This window comes from Zonotrichia albicollis, chromosome 5 (genome assembly GCF_047830755.1).
Source record: "Zonotrichia albicollis isolate bZonAlb1 chromosome 5, bZonAlb1.hap1, whole genome shotgun sequence".
In the NCBI taxonomy this organism is placed as follows: domain Eukaryota; kingdom Metazoa; phylum Chordata; class Aves; order Passeriformes; family Passerellidae; genus Zonotrichia; species Zonotrichia albicollis.
Window position 1 is genome coordinate 23,556,649 of NC_133823.1, and position 15,584 is coordinate 23,572,232.

General features: G+C 36.5%; 1 protein-coding gene across 1 annotated transcript in view; it reads left to right on the forward strand.

Moving 5' to 3' along the window:
• PAPSS1 (3'-phosphoadenosine 5'-phosphosulfate synthase 1) overlaps positions 1-15,584 on the forward strand; it is a 39,935-nt gene that overhangs the window by 8,828 nt on the left and 15,523 nt on the right. Inside the window, exons 3-8 of the mRNA XM_074541065.1 lie at positions 1,121-1,356; positions 2,735-2,873; positions 4,955-5,073; positions 9,743-9,856; positions 11,781-11,892; positions 14,824-15,029. Coding sequence (XP_074397166.1) covers positions 1,121-1,356; positions 2,735-2,873; positions 4,955-5,073; positions 9,743-9,856; positions 11,781-11,892; positions 14,824-15,029 — 926 coding nt within the window. The remainder of the gene's footprint in view (positions 1-1,120; positions 1,357-2,734; positions 2,874-4,954; positions 5,074-9,742; positions 9,857-11,780; positions 11,893-14,823; positions 15,030-15,584) is intronic.

Sequence of the window (15,584 nt, forward strand, 5' to 3'; positions counted from 1 at the left end):
TAATTTTGAAAAAGTTCATGATAAAAATGTGTTCTCAGTTATCTGCATGGCAACATTTTCCAGTCAATGTTCTTTTTAAACAAATGTAATCTTAATGTTCAATTTCCTTTTTTTTCAGGAAGGAGGGTGGTGGTAAGATATCAAGAATATGTGTGGGAAGCTAGGTTTTTGAAGATGTTTGAACAGTAATGTGAAAGGGTGAAAAGGACTGTAGGCATTGAAGTAAGCAATATTAGTCATTCTAGAACCATGCAAACATGAGTTTCAAAATTCTAATAGGTAATAGAATAAAAGCTGAAATATTGGGACACTCCAAGACTCTCTCACATTGTCAGCACTCATGGAGTTGGAGTGTATGGAAAGGTCTTTCAGGGTTTGCTTTCCATTTTTCAAGGTAACCTTTATTGAGAGGTCTTTTTTAATGAATGTTGAGTCAGAGGGTCCTCGTAAAGAAAACTGAGGAATTTGGGAAAAATGTGGAAAACCATTGCTTTAATGTGTAAAATAATATGCAATTTTTAGAGTGTAAGTTATTTTAAAGACTTGTCAGCTTGAGGAATGTTTTTAAATACGTTAATGTGTAACCTTAACTTTTGCAATTCATTGCATGTTGGAGACCAAATGATGTGTGAAAAGACAGATCGTGTGAGTGAATAGCAAGCTAGATGTGGGGACAAAAATGGCAAGCCAAAGACCTCAGTGAGAAGTAAATGAAGAAGTTGCTGAAATCTTCTTTTGGACTGTTGTGCCTATTTTCTGTGATGGGGGTGTACGTAACTGCTGCCAAAAGAAGACCGTTCTGTTTCCTGCCTTGCATTCCTTCTCTTGCACAGCACAAGCTGTACCTCTTGCCCAACTCAACACTGAGCTGATTTAACTTAGGAAATCATCAGTGAACTTACCACAGCCTCCTCCCAGATACACAAGAGGGAGAAAACCCTTTACTTTACTCTCTCTTTACCTATTGTCTGTGTAAAAGCCACTTGGCTTATATTCCAAGTAAGCTTATCCAGAAGGCATTGCTGCTGATGCCTATCACTTTGGGATTTTCACAATGTACTACAACTTGCCTTAACTTGTTCCTATGCTTATATATTTATATTATTATTGACTATTTTAGGTCTGTCTGGTGCTGGGAAGACCACAGTGAGCATGGCACTGGAGGAGTATTTAGTGTGCCATGGTATTCCGTGCTACACTTTGGATGGTGACAATATCCGCCAAGGCCTTAATAAGAACCTGGGTTTCACACCAGAAGATAGAGAGGAAAATGTGCGTCGTATTGCTGAAGTTGCTAAATTGTTTGCAGATGCTGGTTTGGTGTGCATTACTAGCTTCATCTCTCCTTATGCTCAGGTAAGTGTGAAAAAAATCTAGATGAAGTGTAGGGAAGATGTAAAATATCATTCAGAATCCTAGTTACAGAAATCCATTTCTGAGTGTAGCCAGAATCAAATACTTACTTGGTTGCTTTTGGTTTTTTTTGGTGGTGCTTGTGCTTTATGGAGATGATTGCTCAAAACAGAAATATTAGTTTAAAATATAAAATGCTGACATTAGTTCTCTAACTGGAACTATCCTTCAGTCCATTAGACAGAATTATTACTCTAATAGTACAAACAAGCTCAAGTGATGTTCCAAGAAAGACCCTTAAAATTGCAATATCTTGTTTGATCCATGTAGATTCCAGTACTTTTAAAATATGAAGACTAGGTGTACACTTAACCTGAAGGCTTAGATAAATTGCTTTTAAAAGCAATTTCTCTTTTAGTGAATGAATGATGAGAACTTTATTTTTACCAAGTGACTTAAGGGAAAAGTGTTTTAATTGCCTGTAGGTTCTTTTTACTTTATTTCATGTTGTGTATACAATATGATATTTATTTAAAACTTAAAATTAATGTAAATCCATGTTCACATTGTTGTGTGAAGACTGTTTTCACCTGTACATAAGAACCTGGAGGGGAGAGACAAAAAGGATGTGTGAACACCCAAGTTTCTTGAAGAATGACCCAGGGACTTTAAGCTTAGGTGTTTCACAGCATGAGAATGTGTTATTTCTTTGGTTAGAGTGGTGCAAACACTTCTGATAATAATTTGGGGAACTCAAACTCTACAGTATAACAGAAGTCTCTAGCTATGAGAAAAATAACTAACGAACATTATTTAGTAAGAGAAGATTTTAGTGGATTTTGGAAGAATTTTTTTGTTCTCTCAGTGAAAGTCACCAATATTGTTCCAATGCTTGGCAAGCCATAAAAAGAATATGATAAAATAATGCAAATAATAGAATATTTTGACTACACAAGTCTTGTCAGATTAAGGAATGTAGGGAAGACTGGTACTTGGGAGAGAAGGGTCGTTATATCAAGAGCAGCAGATAACACCTCCTCCCTGCTGTACTCAACTAGGCAGATGTTATTCTTCAGACATATATGTATGGATATAGAAAACCCTGCATTCTGTTGGCTGGGTTTGGTTGTGGGTTTTTGTTATAAATCAAGTTTAATGTAAAATATCTCACATCTTCCTGTCAGCTTTTACCATGTGATGTACTGTAGCCAAAGTGATGTACCTTGCAGGGCATCAGATAATCAAATCACATTTCTCTTTTGAAACTTTGAAAGCTTGTTTACATTGGGCTGTCATCTTCTTTAAAATGAATTTCAAAGGCAAAAACCAGTAAAAATATATGGGGACAGCCTTTTAGTTTTTTTCTTCTGTTTTCTTGCAGGATCGTAATAATGCCAGACGAATTCATGAAGGGGCAAGTTTGCCTTTTTTTGAAGTATTTGTGGATGCTCCATTGCATGTCTGTGAGCAGAGAGATGTTAAAGGACTCTATAAGAAAGCCAGGGCTGGAGAAATTAAAGGTGAATTTAGATGTAATCCCATCCTTTCTACAGGAGTGTAATTATTGGTGTAATTAGTGAACCATTGGTGTAATTTGACTCCAGATGAGTGGATGTGCTCAAGTCTATCACCCTTAAAAAGAGCATGGATTCAGGACAGGACTGGGAAGAAAACTGAATTAACTTCTAACTCATGGAACTGAGTAGCTAAGTGTGTAGGACAGTAAAAGGGAGGAAGTGGCTAACCACAGATAGAAAAAGCCTTGAGCACATTAAAGGTTGCAATAGAAACCACGTAATGATTGAGGATTAGTGTGTCTCCTTTGTGTGCGCATTTACCAGTTGAAAAGAGCTTAATTCTTTCTAAAGTCTTTAAAGAACTGCATTTGTAAAATGTGCTAGTTTCTTCTAAAAAGTAAAACACGGCCACTGTCACCTGTAAAGACCAGTAAGAGCACTTCTGAAGATACTAACTTTTAAATCTGCATTCTAGTCTAGTGCCCATGAACATTATTTCCTATTCCCAGCCTCAGGTCAAGATTTAAGTATAACTTGCAATAAAAAGAGCTTAGCTGTGCAATCATTCTTTGCAAATATTGTTTCAAGTGCTGCTTTACTCTGTTATGTTATAGTTTCACAAGCTGGTGATAGCTCTGTATTTTGTAGCAAAGCAGGATTTTTAAAGTAATCACTTCTGGGAGTGGAGTTTGCAGATGCTGTACGAACTCACCTTAATCAGAAGTGATACAAAATTCAAGAAATCAAAGACATTCTGTGTGAGTAGTTGCTTGATACTTCTAGTGCTACAAAATATTTCATGCAAGCACCAGGAATAAATAAAGCTGAACAAAGATTTGTTCAAAGTCAAAGCAAGATGGCTTGAGCTGACATGATACAAAGATACAGTTCTGTACAGAATCCTTATTTGTGCCTATTTTGTGAACATCCTTAGTACTTTGTTAATTTTACAAGCCACATAATGGAACTGTTCCTGAAGAAGTGGTAGTGAAGTAAACAGTGCCTGAGTAAGATACAAGTGGGTGTAGCAGTGACTTTATCTTATGACCTATCTGATATATGAAAGATAAAAATTAAACAAACTTGCCAATTCATAAGGAAGGTGAGCAACTGTTATTATGTTTTCCTCTGGAAATGGTAATGAGACATTTTCTTTGTCTCATGTTCCCACTCCTCCAGTAATCAGATCCTTCTAAAGTAAACAGGTTTTGGAAAAGGTACCAGCCTTTCTTTATTACACGAGGTACTGCAGTAATTGATATTTTTCTTAGAGGAGTAACTAAACTACTAGTTTTGAGGGTATTTAAATCCAAAGGGAAAAACTGGAGTGCTAATGTTTGCATTTGTGGAGGATGCAGGTGTTGAGTTGCTGAAGCCCAGCTGAGATTCCTGATCCAGATGTGACTTGTAGTGCTGATACTCTTTGCCTTTGGGCTTGATTTTTTTCTTGTTTATGCATGGGTGGCAGAATCTCCACAATTTCAAAGCAGGTTGCAAGCTAAGTAGGCCAGAACAAGTGTCACTGGTAGCTTGTACAGTCTGTGACAGCTTTTATAATAAACACAGTCATCAATCTTACATTAGCAGCTATCTTGAGATGAGCATATTAGCTCAACTAATGTAAAAGGTGTTGGAATTCCTTACTTCAGAGTTCTGCTTGGTGGTATGAGTGTGAATTTACATATGCAGGGATGCTAGTAATATTTTTTCATCCTTTATTTATTTTTTTAAGAGTAACAATCAGTTGATAGCATGACAAGCTCTGGGTTGATGTGCACAGTTCTTCTGCCAGCGCTCTTTTTTTTTTATTCACAGTAAACATCAAGTAGCTTCACCACAAATAAGTGCTTTGTATGTACTGCAGAATGCTGATGTTTGATGCTGTCAGATATTATGATTAGGAAAGAAGATAAATAAAAAACCTGCTGATTTCCCTAAGAATTCCTGTATTAAGGAAACTAAAACTCCATGTTCCTGCCTGTTGTGTGCGTTCATTTATACATAGAAAACTGTCTGTGAACAGCATTAAAGTGAAGTCATCTTTTGGAGGAAGTAACCTAATATTTTTGTTTTACGTTTTGTAGGTTTTACTGGGATTGACTCTGAGTATGAAAAACCAGAAGCCCCAGAGCTTGTGCTGAAAACTGATTCCTGTGATGTGAATGATTGTATACAACAAGTTGTGGAACTTCTTCAAGAGAGGGTGAGCAGAAATGGAGACATGTCTTAGAAACGTTTTTCCCAAGTATTTGTATGCGTAATCTTAATATAAGTGCTGGGAAAAACAAAGACAGTTTTTGAGACATAAAGGCTTATGCATCTTTGAATTCAAACTTTTAAACTTGTCCTATTGTGTGTTTCCTTTTAAATATAAACAATGCACAGCATTGATCTCCAAGTGAAATAAGATTTGGACAAGTGGAAAATTAATTTGTATCAATAACTGAAAGGGAAAGGAGGCTGTCTCAGTTGTTACAGAACCAACAGTGAATGCTGACTTAAAAATGCTAGCAACCAATTTTAAAGAGTCTGAATTTTTACATTGTCTCTATACTGTACAAATTAATATATACTGCACATGTGAAGAGACAGGAGTGCACTTACAGAGTGATTTGATCTCACTTAAATAGGGGCTGCTGTGCTTGTGTCTGCTTTCCCTTGTTGCTGCTGTTTGTCTTGTACTAGTAAAAGCAGTCCTGCAATTGTGTAATGACCAGCTCAGAAAGCTATCTTCTTCTGACATGGCTGAGTTGAGTTTATGGTTCATAGCTTCTGAAAAGGTAGATCTCTTTCCTTGTTCATGCCTGCAATCAACACCATCCCTTTTGAAGTCTCCAAGCCTTCTCTTGTTGCCTGATAAGTAGATTTGGCTCATTACCCAACCTAAAAAACCTCACCCCCAACAAATGCCACATGGAGAACAAAACAAATAGACAAAAAACCCCAAACTCAACACTAAAAGTGAAGGCAGTAAAGAGATGGCTTTATCCTCTTGGAACCACACCCCCAGAATTTTCTAATCTTCATGTAGAAGAAATGTGTTTCTTTACATTCTTCTCTATAGTCAGTGGTTAGTGGATGACATTCCAGATAACTATTTCTTTTTAACGGAGATACTCTTGCACATAATAACTCATGTTTTTTTTATGTCAGTTGAATGTTCTGGAAGTTTTGGGTATAGACAGTAGTTTGAGTAAATAAAGCTGTATGAAGTATTGAAGTTGATACAAGCAAACGAGCTCATCATGCAGCTGGTACAAGTTAATTTTAACCCTCTGTGTAAGTACAGCTCTGGAGAGATTGCACTGAAATTTTCAAGAAAATTCCTCAAGGATGACTGTTTGCTTGGGGTTGCTCAGGAGATAAGACAGGGCAGAAAACCATAAGATAATTTTTGCCCAAATCCCCATCTGAATATTTTTTAGGAAGAAAATAAGAGAGCTGTGTAGGAGCTACCTATGAGAGGTGGCAGTTCCTGACTGGGGGGCCCTGTGCCTCTTGCTCAGAACAATTCATAGTTATAGAAACCTATGTCACATGTGCCAAGATAATGATTCCTGAAGGCTTGCATTGGCACACAGTGCTGACTGCTGGCTCCTAGCCCAGTCAGCTTTGTTTAAGGCACATCTAGCACTTTTTTCCTCTTGTTTGAAGATAACAGTATAATGAATGGCACGATACCTTAGGAGTTGCTTAGTTCTGTGGGAGACAGTGAAGTCGAGGCAAGGCTTAAACAGGCCTGTCTTGGTTTTAGACTATATTAATGCAGTGCTATCTTGAGAATATGATTTCTGTAGATTTCCTGTAGTTTGAATAAGAAGGCTGAAGGAGGACTTTTTATAAGGGCATTTATTGAGGGGGCAAGGCTTTAAAGTGACAGAAGGTAGTTTAGATATCAGGAAGAAATTAATTACTGTGAGTCTGGTGAGACACTGGAACAGGTTGTCCAGAGAACCTGTGGATGCCCCATCCCTGGAGGTGTTGAAGGTCAGGTTTGATGGGGCTTTGAGCAACTTGGTCTAGTGGAAGGTGTCCCTACCCATGGCAGGGAGGTTGAAACTTGGTGATCCTTAAGGTCTCTGCCAACCCCAACCATTGTATGCTTCTATGATTCTATGAAATAAATTGTTCAGAATTGTATATTTGCCAGCATTATTAAAACATGTGCCTGTGCTGCAGAGAAGACTACCTGCATGCTCTACTGTACATAACAAGGGCATAGCCAGGAGCTCAAGAGAAGCAATTTTGAAATTTTATATGGCACTTGTGAGACCTTGTGTGCATACCTTGTTTGTGCCCTTCTCCTTCACCCAGAAGAAAACAGACATTGATGTGCTTCTGTGAGCTGAGCACAAAGTCACCAAGGTGGTCAGAGGCTAGAGAATGTCACTGCACAAGGAGAGGCTGAGAGGAAATGAATTTGTTCAGCCTGGAGAAGGCTAAAGGAGTTCTTGTTGCAGTTTCTGTCATCCAAGTCAGAAAGTATAGGAAAGACTGATGAAGACTTGTTTTAGAGGTGTACAAGGATAGGATGAGGTGCAGCACACATGAAATAAAATACGGGAGATTAAAATTAGACATAGGGGAGAAAACCTTTTGCTATAAAGATGGTCAATTATTAGAACAAGTTGCTTTGAGTGTTTGGGGTGCTCTGTCTTAACATCTCTGTCTTAGAGATACTACATTCTTGATTGGCCAAGGTCCTGAGCAGCCTGCTGTAGTGGGACCAGTTTTGGGCAGGAGGCTGGACTAGATGATTTCTGGAGGCAATCAGCATCAGCAAAGAACCCACCATCCCAGTGTGAGGAGGCACATTTCCATAATGCTTCTAGTTTATTTTTTATTATTTTGTCATTTTTTTATACTAATGCCTTGTGAAATAACAAATATTGTGGAATATTCTTTAACTTGTCCTTTGGTAGAATTAAGCTTTCTGTAAAACTGATGCCTCAGAATGGTCACTAGATGGCTTGCTAGCCTAACATTTTCCTGATTCCTAAAATTCATGCAGTTTAAAGATGCATGGATTCTTTTTGTTGCTGGTTTTCTTGTTTTGTTGATGTTTTTGTAATCTAAGTTGATGTTTTAAGTACCACTTTCATGTGTGCAAGGGAGTCTAGGTTTAGTAGTCCTGCAAGTTCTCCCAATGTCAGACTCTGTTGCTAGAACTGTCTTCAAGCTGTTTACATTTGTATAATGAAGTAGATTGTTGACAGAAACTGCATTGTGAAACCTTTGTTTTGCCCATTAGTGGGACACTAAAACCAGGGTAATACTTGAAGAGATCTTTTTAATAGGCACGTTTATTTTAAGCTATTGATGGTTTGTAAAATTAGGACATCCTAGCCTGGTAATGAGGCAGGGTCCAGAGGGAAATCTGTGAGGCAGCTTAATGTGCACTCCATCATTACAGTGTTGCTTACAGGAGGCAAAACCTTCATTTGATTCTGGGGTTGTTGTTGTGACAGGAGTCTGCTGCAGCTCTCCTGGGCTGTCATGCTGCTGCTCAGGCAGAGAAAACAAAAGGCTGATTTTGCCTAACTTACAGTGAATTAAAATCTGCTTCCAGAGTGATGTCTGATATGTAATGGATCAAGCTTTTCCTTATCAAACACCATTTCTAAGTGCTAGTTTAATTTGTCTTCTTTTGATGCGTCTTTGAGCATATGAATTATGCAACAGGCAGTGAAACTCATCACATCTTGATAATCGCTTAGTCATTTTATCTCTCACTTGTCAGCCTATTCTACTGCCTTTGTTTTTCTTTCCGTGTAGGTAGTGCCTAAGGTCTGATAAATGCATTAAAATTCCTGAGTTAACCTTGTGTTTTCTACAAGCATGCCTATTTATTCTACCCTGCATATACTGGAAAAGTCAAGATAATTTAATTATTGTTTGTTCTCTAAGGGCGAGCTTTTTTTCTCCAAAAGTAAAGCATTATTTTACAAAGGTTTCTCAAACACTAAAAAATGTGTTTTAAAAAGAATAGTCAGCCTCTTTTCACTGATTTTTTGCTACTGAATATCACTGGAACATTTGACTGGGTTTTGACATATTACACCATCCTTTGCTGGAGGAGACTCTTAACAGTTTTATCATGATGACCTTCTCGTCTTTTAATTATGGTTTCATCTTTGTTGATCTCTTCCAACAAGTTTAAAGTCTTAAGCATTGTGGAGTGATAATATCTTGTTTAATACACATGGAAGAGCACTGAATTTTTTTCAAATAAAAATATGCTGGTTATAGAGTTAGATTTTGGTTCGTTGCATATATATGCACAGATGATGTCACATTTAAATATTCTAAGAGTTAGGATATAGATGAAAATACTGGTGTTATGGCATTAGCTGTAGGAAATACTTTTAATGTGTACTTCTGTATTAATTTTCAGTAGAGAAGGAGCTTTATGTATTTTGCCTTCATGTTGCCATTTCTAATGTGCCTTGTTTAGTGAATAACTAAAAATCATAAATGCTTAGTCTCTAAATCTTTTCTTACTTCTTCAGCATATGTCAAAGTATTGAGTCTGCCTTTCTACTGTAGATAATGTATGCAGTAGAAAGTCATAAAAACTTCATTCAATTCAATAGTTAAATATTTACTAGATAAATGTTATATGAGTTACTTAAGGTTTAGAAAAAAACTTCTTGTCAGAATGTTTCACTTTAGCCAGTCTGCTGGCTTGAGTAACTAACAACAACATATCATAATCTTGGAACAGTGCTGGCTTTTAGATGAGTAAAAATTGCATAATTAATAAATTCTTGCTGCTGTCTAGTGCAACATTAGAATTTTACTTCTTGATGTATGTTCAGTGCCTAAGAGGCATTCTGAGCAAACATTAAGTTCTGTTTATTCCTTTTATACAGGACATTGTACCAGTGGATGCCTCTTATGAGGTGAAAGAGCTTTATGTGCCAGAAAACAAGTTACAGTTGGCCAAAACTGATGCTGAGTCTCTGTTAACCCTGGAAATAAATAAGGTATTGTGTGTTCAGCTGTCTCATTGCTGCAGTTGAAGGACAGTCTGATCTGTTGCTTAGTGTAAATAGATGCAGCAGAAATACTTGCACTGGTTACAGAATACACCTTGATAGACTTTTTCCCTCTTTCCCTGTGTGAAAGTAACAGCATCTGTGGTTTCTTTGTTTACTTACCAGAGATAATATATCTTCATGCTTTCATGAGTAATGTCTGGTATAGTGTTACTTAGTTTATCCCCACCCTGGAGCAAAAATCTACAGTGATTTCCTCCCACTCTCCCTCCAAATCCATGGCTGAAACCATGCCTGGAATGTCTTGTATGAGAAATTGTTTCTAGAAGTATTGCTTCCTTTTTTTTTTAGTTTACTTACATAAACCATTTTGTTGTGAATTGTAATTGCCTAGAAATATAGGGGAAATCAATTACTACTTCTTGATTCTTCCTGCTGGTAGCCTTCAGCTGAACAACATTAACTTTTAATATGCATACCAAACTCAAACAATTGCAAAGACCAGATCTAGTTTATTGCTTTTTTGCTGATTAGAGCATACTTGTGCTGTGTTTCTAGTTTCCAGCAGAGAGGATATAGAAAAGCATGGAACAACTTGATCAGCCCTATTCTTATTTTGGTTAAATACATTATTTTTCAACTCAGAGCAATTAGATGAAGCTGCTTCTGGCTGTGTTTTTGTTCTACCTTATTCATTTTTCTGTATAACTAAGCCTAAACACAGATACAGTGCATGGGTTTTTGCACTGGTTTTTTGATGGTATTACTAGAAGTTAAAGCTAAGCATTTGATCTAGGAGCTGGCTAAGCTCAGAGTTCAGCATTTATTGTGAGTAGACCTTGAAGGATTGAGGTGACATACTAAGCACTGAACTAGGTAATTTTAAAATTTTCTTGGTCTTTTACTAGTAATGAATATTGATACTTCCTTTCACATTTTTTTATTTTTTTCCACATACATCTGTTTAGAACTATTAATTGCTTTGTTGAGGAATAAATACTTAAGGTCACCATTATTAAACTTCAGTAAGGGTCCCTTTCTAAATTGCTCCTTATCTAGAAAAACAAATAATTTCTCCCTCCACCCCCAACCACTGGCTTGTTAAATGTCAATCAAGATATTCTGATGTGACTTTGGGAATAAATTGTGTTTTATACTTGCCTCAGTATAATTAAACAATGTAATAAAATTAGTCATGCCCTTTGCAAAAGAGACTTGCACAAGCAAAGCCTGTCCTTGTCAAAAACTTGACCAAGTCTTAGAAATGCACATGCAGAAATAATGGAGACCACACACTAAGTCATAGTGTGACTGAGTGCTAAGGAAGGAAATTATGTGTAAACTGATATCTCATGCTAAAACAAGTACTAGTCCAGAGAGAACTTTAGTTCTGGATTGTCTCACTAGTTTATGAAAAATAATTATTTCGCATTTCTTTAAAGATTAGACCTCTTAATATTTACCTTCATAATTCTGATTTTTTTTTTTAGTGGTAATCATATATATTGTTATTACCTTTACTTTTTCTTTTTAACGTCTTTGTTATTTTACTTTGTTAGATAAAGGCAAGTGGGATTCTTTAATTTTAATAAGATGAACTTTATCAAGATTTATAAATAAAATTTGTTGGTGTGTGTTTGTTGGTTTGGTTTTTTTAACACATGGAAATTTGATCCAGTGTAAAGACTGGGAAATAGCCAAAAATATGAACAGTGAGGAACAAGGTTTTTTTTCCTTACTTGTAGAAACTTTCAATTATTTGTGATTAAAAATGGTAACTCTGAGAAATCTTCCATTTGTACTGTTCTGCATTTTAGAATTAAAGCATGATCTTTTATGATTAATACCTGATGCCAGTAATTAAGCAGTAACTTTTATCTGCTCTAAGTCTATCTCTTCATTTCTTTACAAGGTGGATATGCAGTGGGTACAAGTGCTAGCAGAAGGTTGGGCAACACCCCTGAATGGCTTTATGAGAGAGAGAGAATACCTCCAGTGCCTTCACTTTGACTGTCTCCTTGATGGTAGGGTAAAACACACCATTTGTAAAACTGAGCAAACTAATCATACTTCCAAAATATTTTTGATACTTTGCTTTCTAGTGGTGGTGTGGTAAAACATTATCATGGTTGTGCACAACTTTGGGTCTGGGATAAGGGAATAGAATATCATAAATAACCAGTTTTAAATGTGATGGTTTTATTCTTTTTATACCTACCATCATATTAGAATTTGAATATTTTGTCTTTTTGCCTTTACAGTTTTTTTTTCAAATATCTTAATTTCTGAAAAACATTTAATTCTAAAATACATACTTCTAATTTGTTTTGAAGAAATTTATCTTGTAATTTCAAATTCTAATTTAATTGTTATTTAGCTCTGTGACCAAAAGATTTGTTTTGTATTAGTAATGAAGGAAAGGACAACAAACTGACTTGAGTGCTGGAGCTGTTGCAAGTGTGAAATCAGAATCTGAGTATGAACAATTGTCACGTGTAATTGAATTACTGTAATTTCCAGGGATGATTTAAATGAATAAATTTTATTTTGCATTACCAGTTGGCTAAGAACTTTTAGATAGTAAGTCATAACATCCTCACATTTTGGAGTTTGATTGTGATCCTCTGTCATTTTTAATTTTTTCCTGTCTCAAGGCTGTTTTACTCCAGCCTTTTTCCTATATTCATGCTTCCTTTTGCATCACTCTTGTCTTGCTAGAGACCAAATAGCAGAACAAAAAGAAGTTGCTTTTCTCTCAATTCTGTAATACAGAAATCTGTCATCCTTCTTATATTTCTTAATTTCCTTTTGTCTAGGTGCTATCCCAGATAGCATAATGCCATCCTGTTACTTGGCAGTATAATTTTGGGCTGCTAGTTTTGTTCTCATTTCATTTGCCTTCTGTACATCCATCCAGGTGTAAAGTCCTGTGCAGATGATATGCAATGCATTCAACTGCTAAAATAGCTTGTAGGTCCTAGTCCTGTCCTGTAATTTTCTGTAAATCAGGATTTTTATAAAGCATTTAAGACCTTGTATGGGTGAGTGTTTCAGATATAACAGTGTAACAATTTTTTAAACTTCTTTTGCTGTTGTTTTGAGTATTTCGTCTGTGCTACAAAAAATACGAGTAATGAAAAATAGCAACTTCTTGATGCAAACCATTTTCAGTCCTAAGCTTGGATAAAATCATTATGTTCCTCTAAATGTCCTGCTCCTGATTTTCTCTTTTTAGGGATCTACTACAGCACTTACATATGCAAATCTTTTTAGAAAAATGTGATTGCCTTAAAGCTGCCTTGCTAGTTGCAGCAATGGCAACAGTTAAGTCAAAACAACACCCTCAAAGTTTCCTCCTTGCTTGTATGTTAGTTCTGGGTACTACAGCAGCAGTCATTTTGCAGGGCTTTGATTCTGAAGAGAGGGAAATGGTTTATTACCTGCAGTGCATCTCATCCTTTGGGCTTTAAAAGCAGTGTTCGTGCTGACTGACTTCTGAGCTGTGGAGAGCAGTGCAGATGTGTTGATAGTCTCCCTTTATAAAGATTAAGTTCTCTGGAAAAGTGTCATCCTGACACTGTGCTCATCTGTGATTTAACAGACTTGCTTCACTGTCTTGCCTCAGTTTCTTATTTGTGCAGTCGCTGAAGAAAAATGTAGAAGATATTATGTATTTATTTGTTGGTCATGGACAAAATAATCAACAGGTTTGACATCTCTTCATACATTGAAGTATTTATTTACTTGTCTGCAAAGCAATTTTTTATCCTTTTTGGGGTGTCAAACCACTCTGTGTGACTGCTGCCAAATTCAGTTTTATGACCTAGTTGCTTTGAAAATAACTGGGCACCAAGACTGAATTTAGAAGGAGATGCACAGCATGCATTATACATTTTGCATTATAAAAGAAGGGGGATGTATTTTTCTCTTAAACTTTTTATCCAGGTTTATAATTTTTAATTTCTTAAGAAATTTAATTTCCTAATAAAAAATGTATTGCTTAAATTATAGCAAAATTAGCCTTATTTTAGAGTCTTTGCAAATGCCAAAACCTCCATTAACTTTAAAGGGTCTATGACTTTTCTCCTGGAGACCACACAAAAGTTTAGAACCCAGGCCTTTGTAGAAGACTTAGAATATTTACTCTGCTGGGTTTCTCAAACCTCACTCTTGTAGAAAAGAAAAAGAAGACTTCAGCATCTGGCAGTGAAGTAGATACTTAAAAAGAAGGACCACACGACCTTAAAATTCAGCTATATTGCCTTAGTTTTAGAAGTGAAGTAGCTGGTAAACTTTCAGCTGAACAAACTATGCAGAATGTTTGCCTGACTCAGCAGTTTTTTCTGGAAGGTAAATGCTTGCATCTGAATACAGTTTTAAGTATACAACAAAAGTTACCTTTTGCAACAGTCCAGTTATGCATGGTAACTACTTAGGTACATTTGTCTGCTCCTATTGCAATGGTTTTTTCTTAGGGGCCCAAATTGTGTCTACTGAGAATATGATTTCCTTTCTACTAATTACCCACTCCAGTAATAATCTTGTCTGATATTTTAGATGATTTATTTTAAAATGTTATTTGTGTATTTCTACTTTTTATAGATTCTTAAGAAAGGTATTAAGTTTCCCAAAAAGCAGTATCCTGCCAGTTTAAATATTTTTGTGCAGCTGTAAGTACTTGCTGTGTATTGTGTTTGAGCTGTATTTTCAGTACAGTGTTCTCAAACCTCAGTGTACTCTTTCTCAAACCTCAATGTTTGCTCAATTTTATAGCATGTGTGTCTTATGGAAGAATGAGTTCATTCTAAAAGTTGTTTAATCCCTGTTAAGTGTTTCAACTACCTGTCATGTAATACACTTACAGCCTTAAAAGTAAGATGTTAATTAGGTAGATTTTCATAACAACATCGATGACTGTTCCTAAGGATAAAGGGCTTTTTTCCTTCCCTCTGCAGGGGGAGTTATTAATCTGTCAGTGCCTATAGTGCTAACAGCTACTCAAGAAGACAAGGAAAGGCTCGATGGGTGCACAGCAATTGCGCTGGTGTACGAAGGTCGCCGCGTTGCCATTCTCCGTAATCCCGAGTTCTACGAGCACAGGAAAGAGGAACGCTGTGCTAGGCAGTGGGGAACCACATGCAAGGAACATCCCTATATCAAGGTGCGTTTGAAAGTTGAAAATGTATTCCTGTTCGCTGTACTGTTGTGGAGATGCAAATTCATTGAAGTGCATGTCTCCGATTGATGTACTTTGACAAAAAAACTACTTTGAAAATTAGTTAAAATATCTGAGCAGAAACAAAGATAATTTTTTCTGTGCAGCTGTTGAATAGTCTGTACTTAGTGTGAAAATCTAATGTCAATATGTACACATGAAATGAATTTAGAATGTACTGTAGAATCTGTGCTACAGAAGAGGGAACTTTGCCCTCCAGTGTGCCTAGGAAACACATCCCTCTGTGTCACCAGATGGATCATCAAAGCTCCTTAATCAGTGGATATATGCATTGTGAAGGATAGAAAACTTCTTTTCTGCCTGCATGTGGTGCACGTGAGACCTGCCTGCTTTAGATGTTTTTCAAACAGGCCCTGTTCCTGGAGAGTTCATCATTTAGCTCTCTGGGGAGTAATTTCCCATCCATTGTGCTCATTATGTTTTATTATCTTGCCCTTGTGTATGTCACACTGAAATGTTCTAATTGTAACACACTCACCA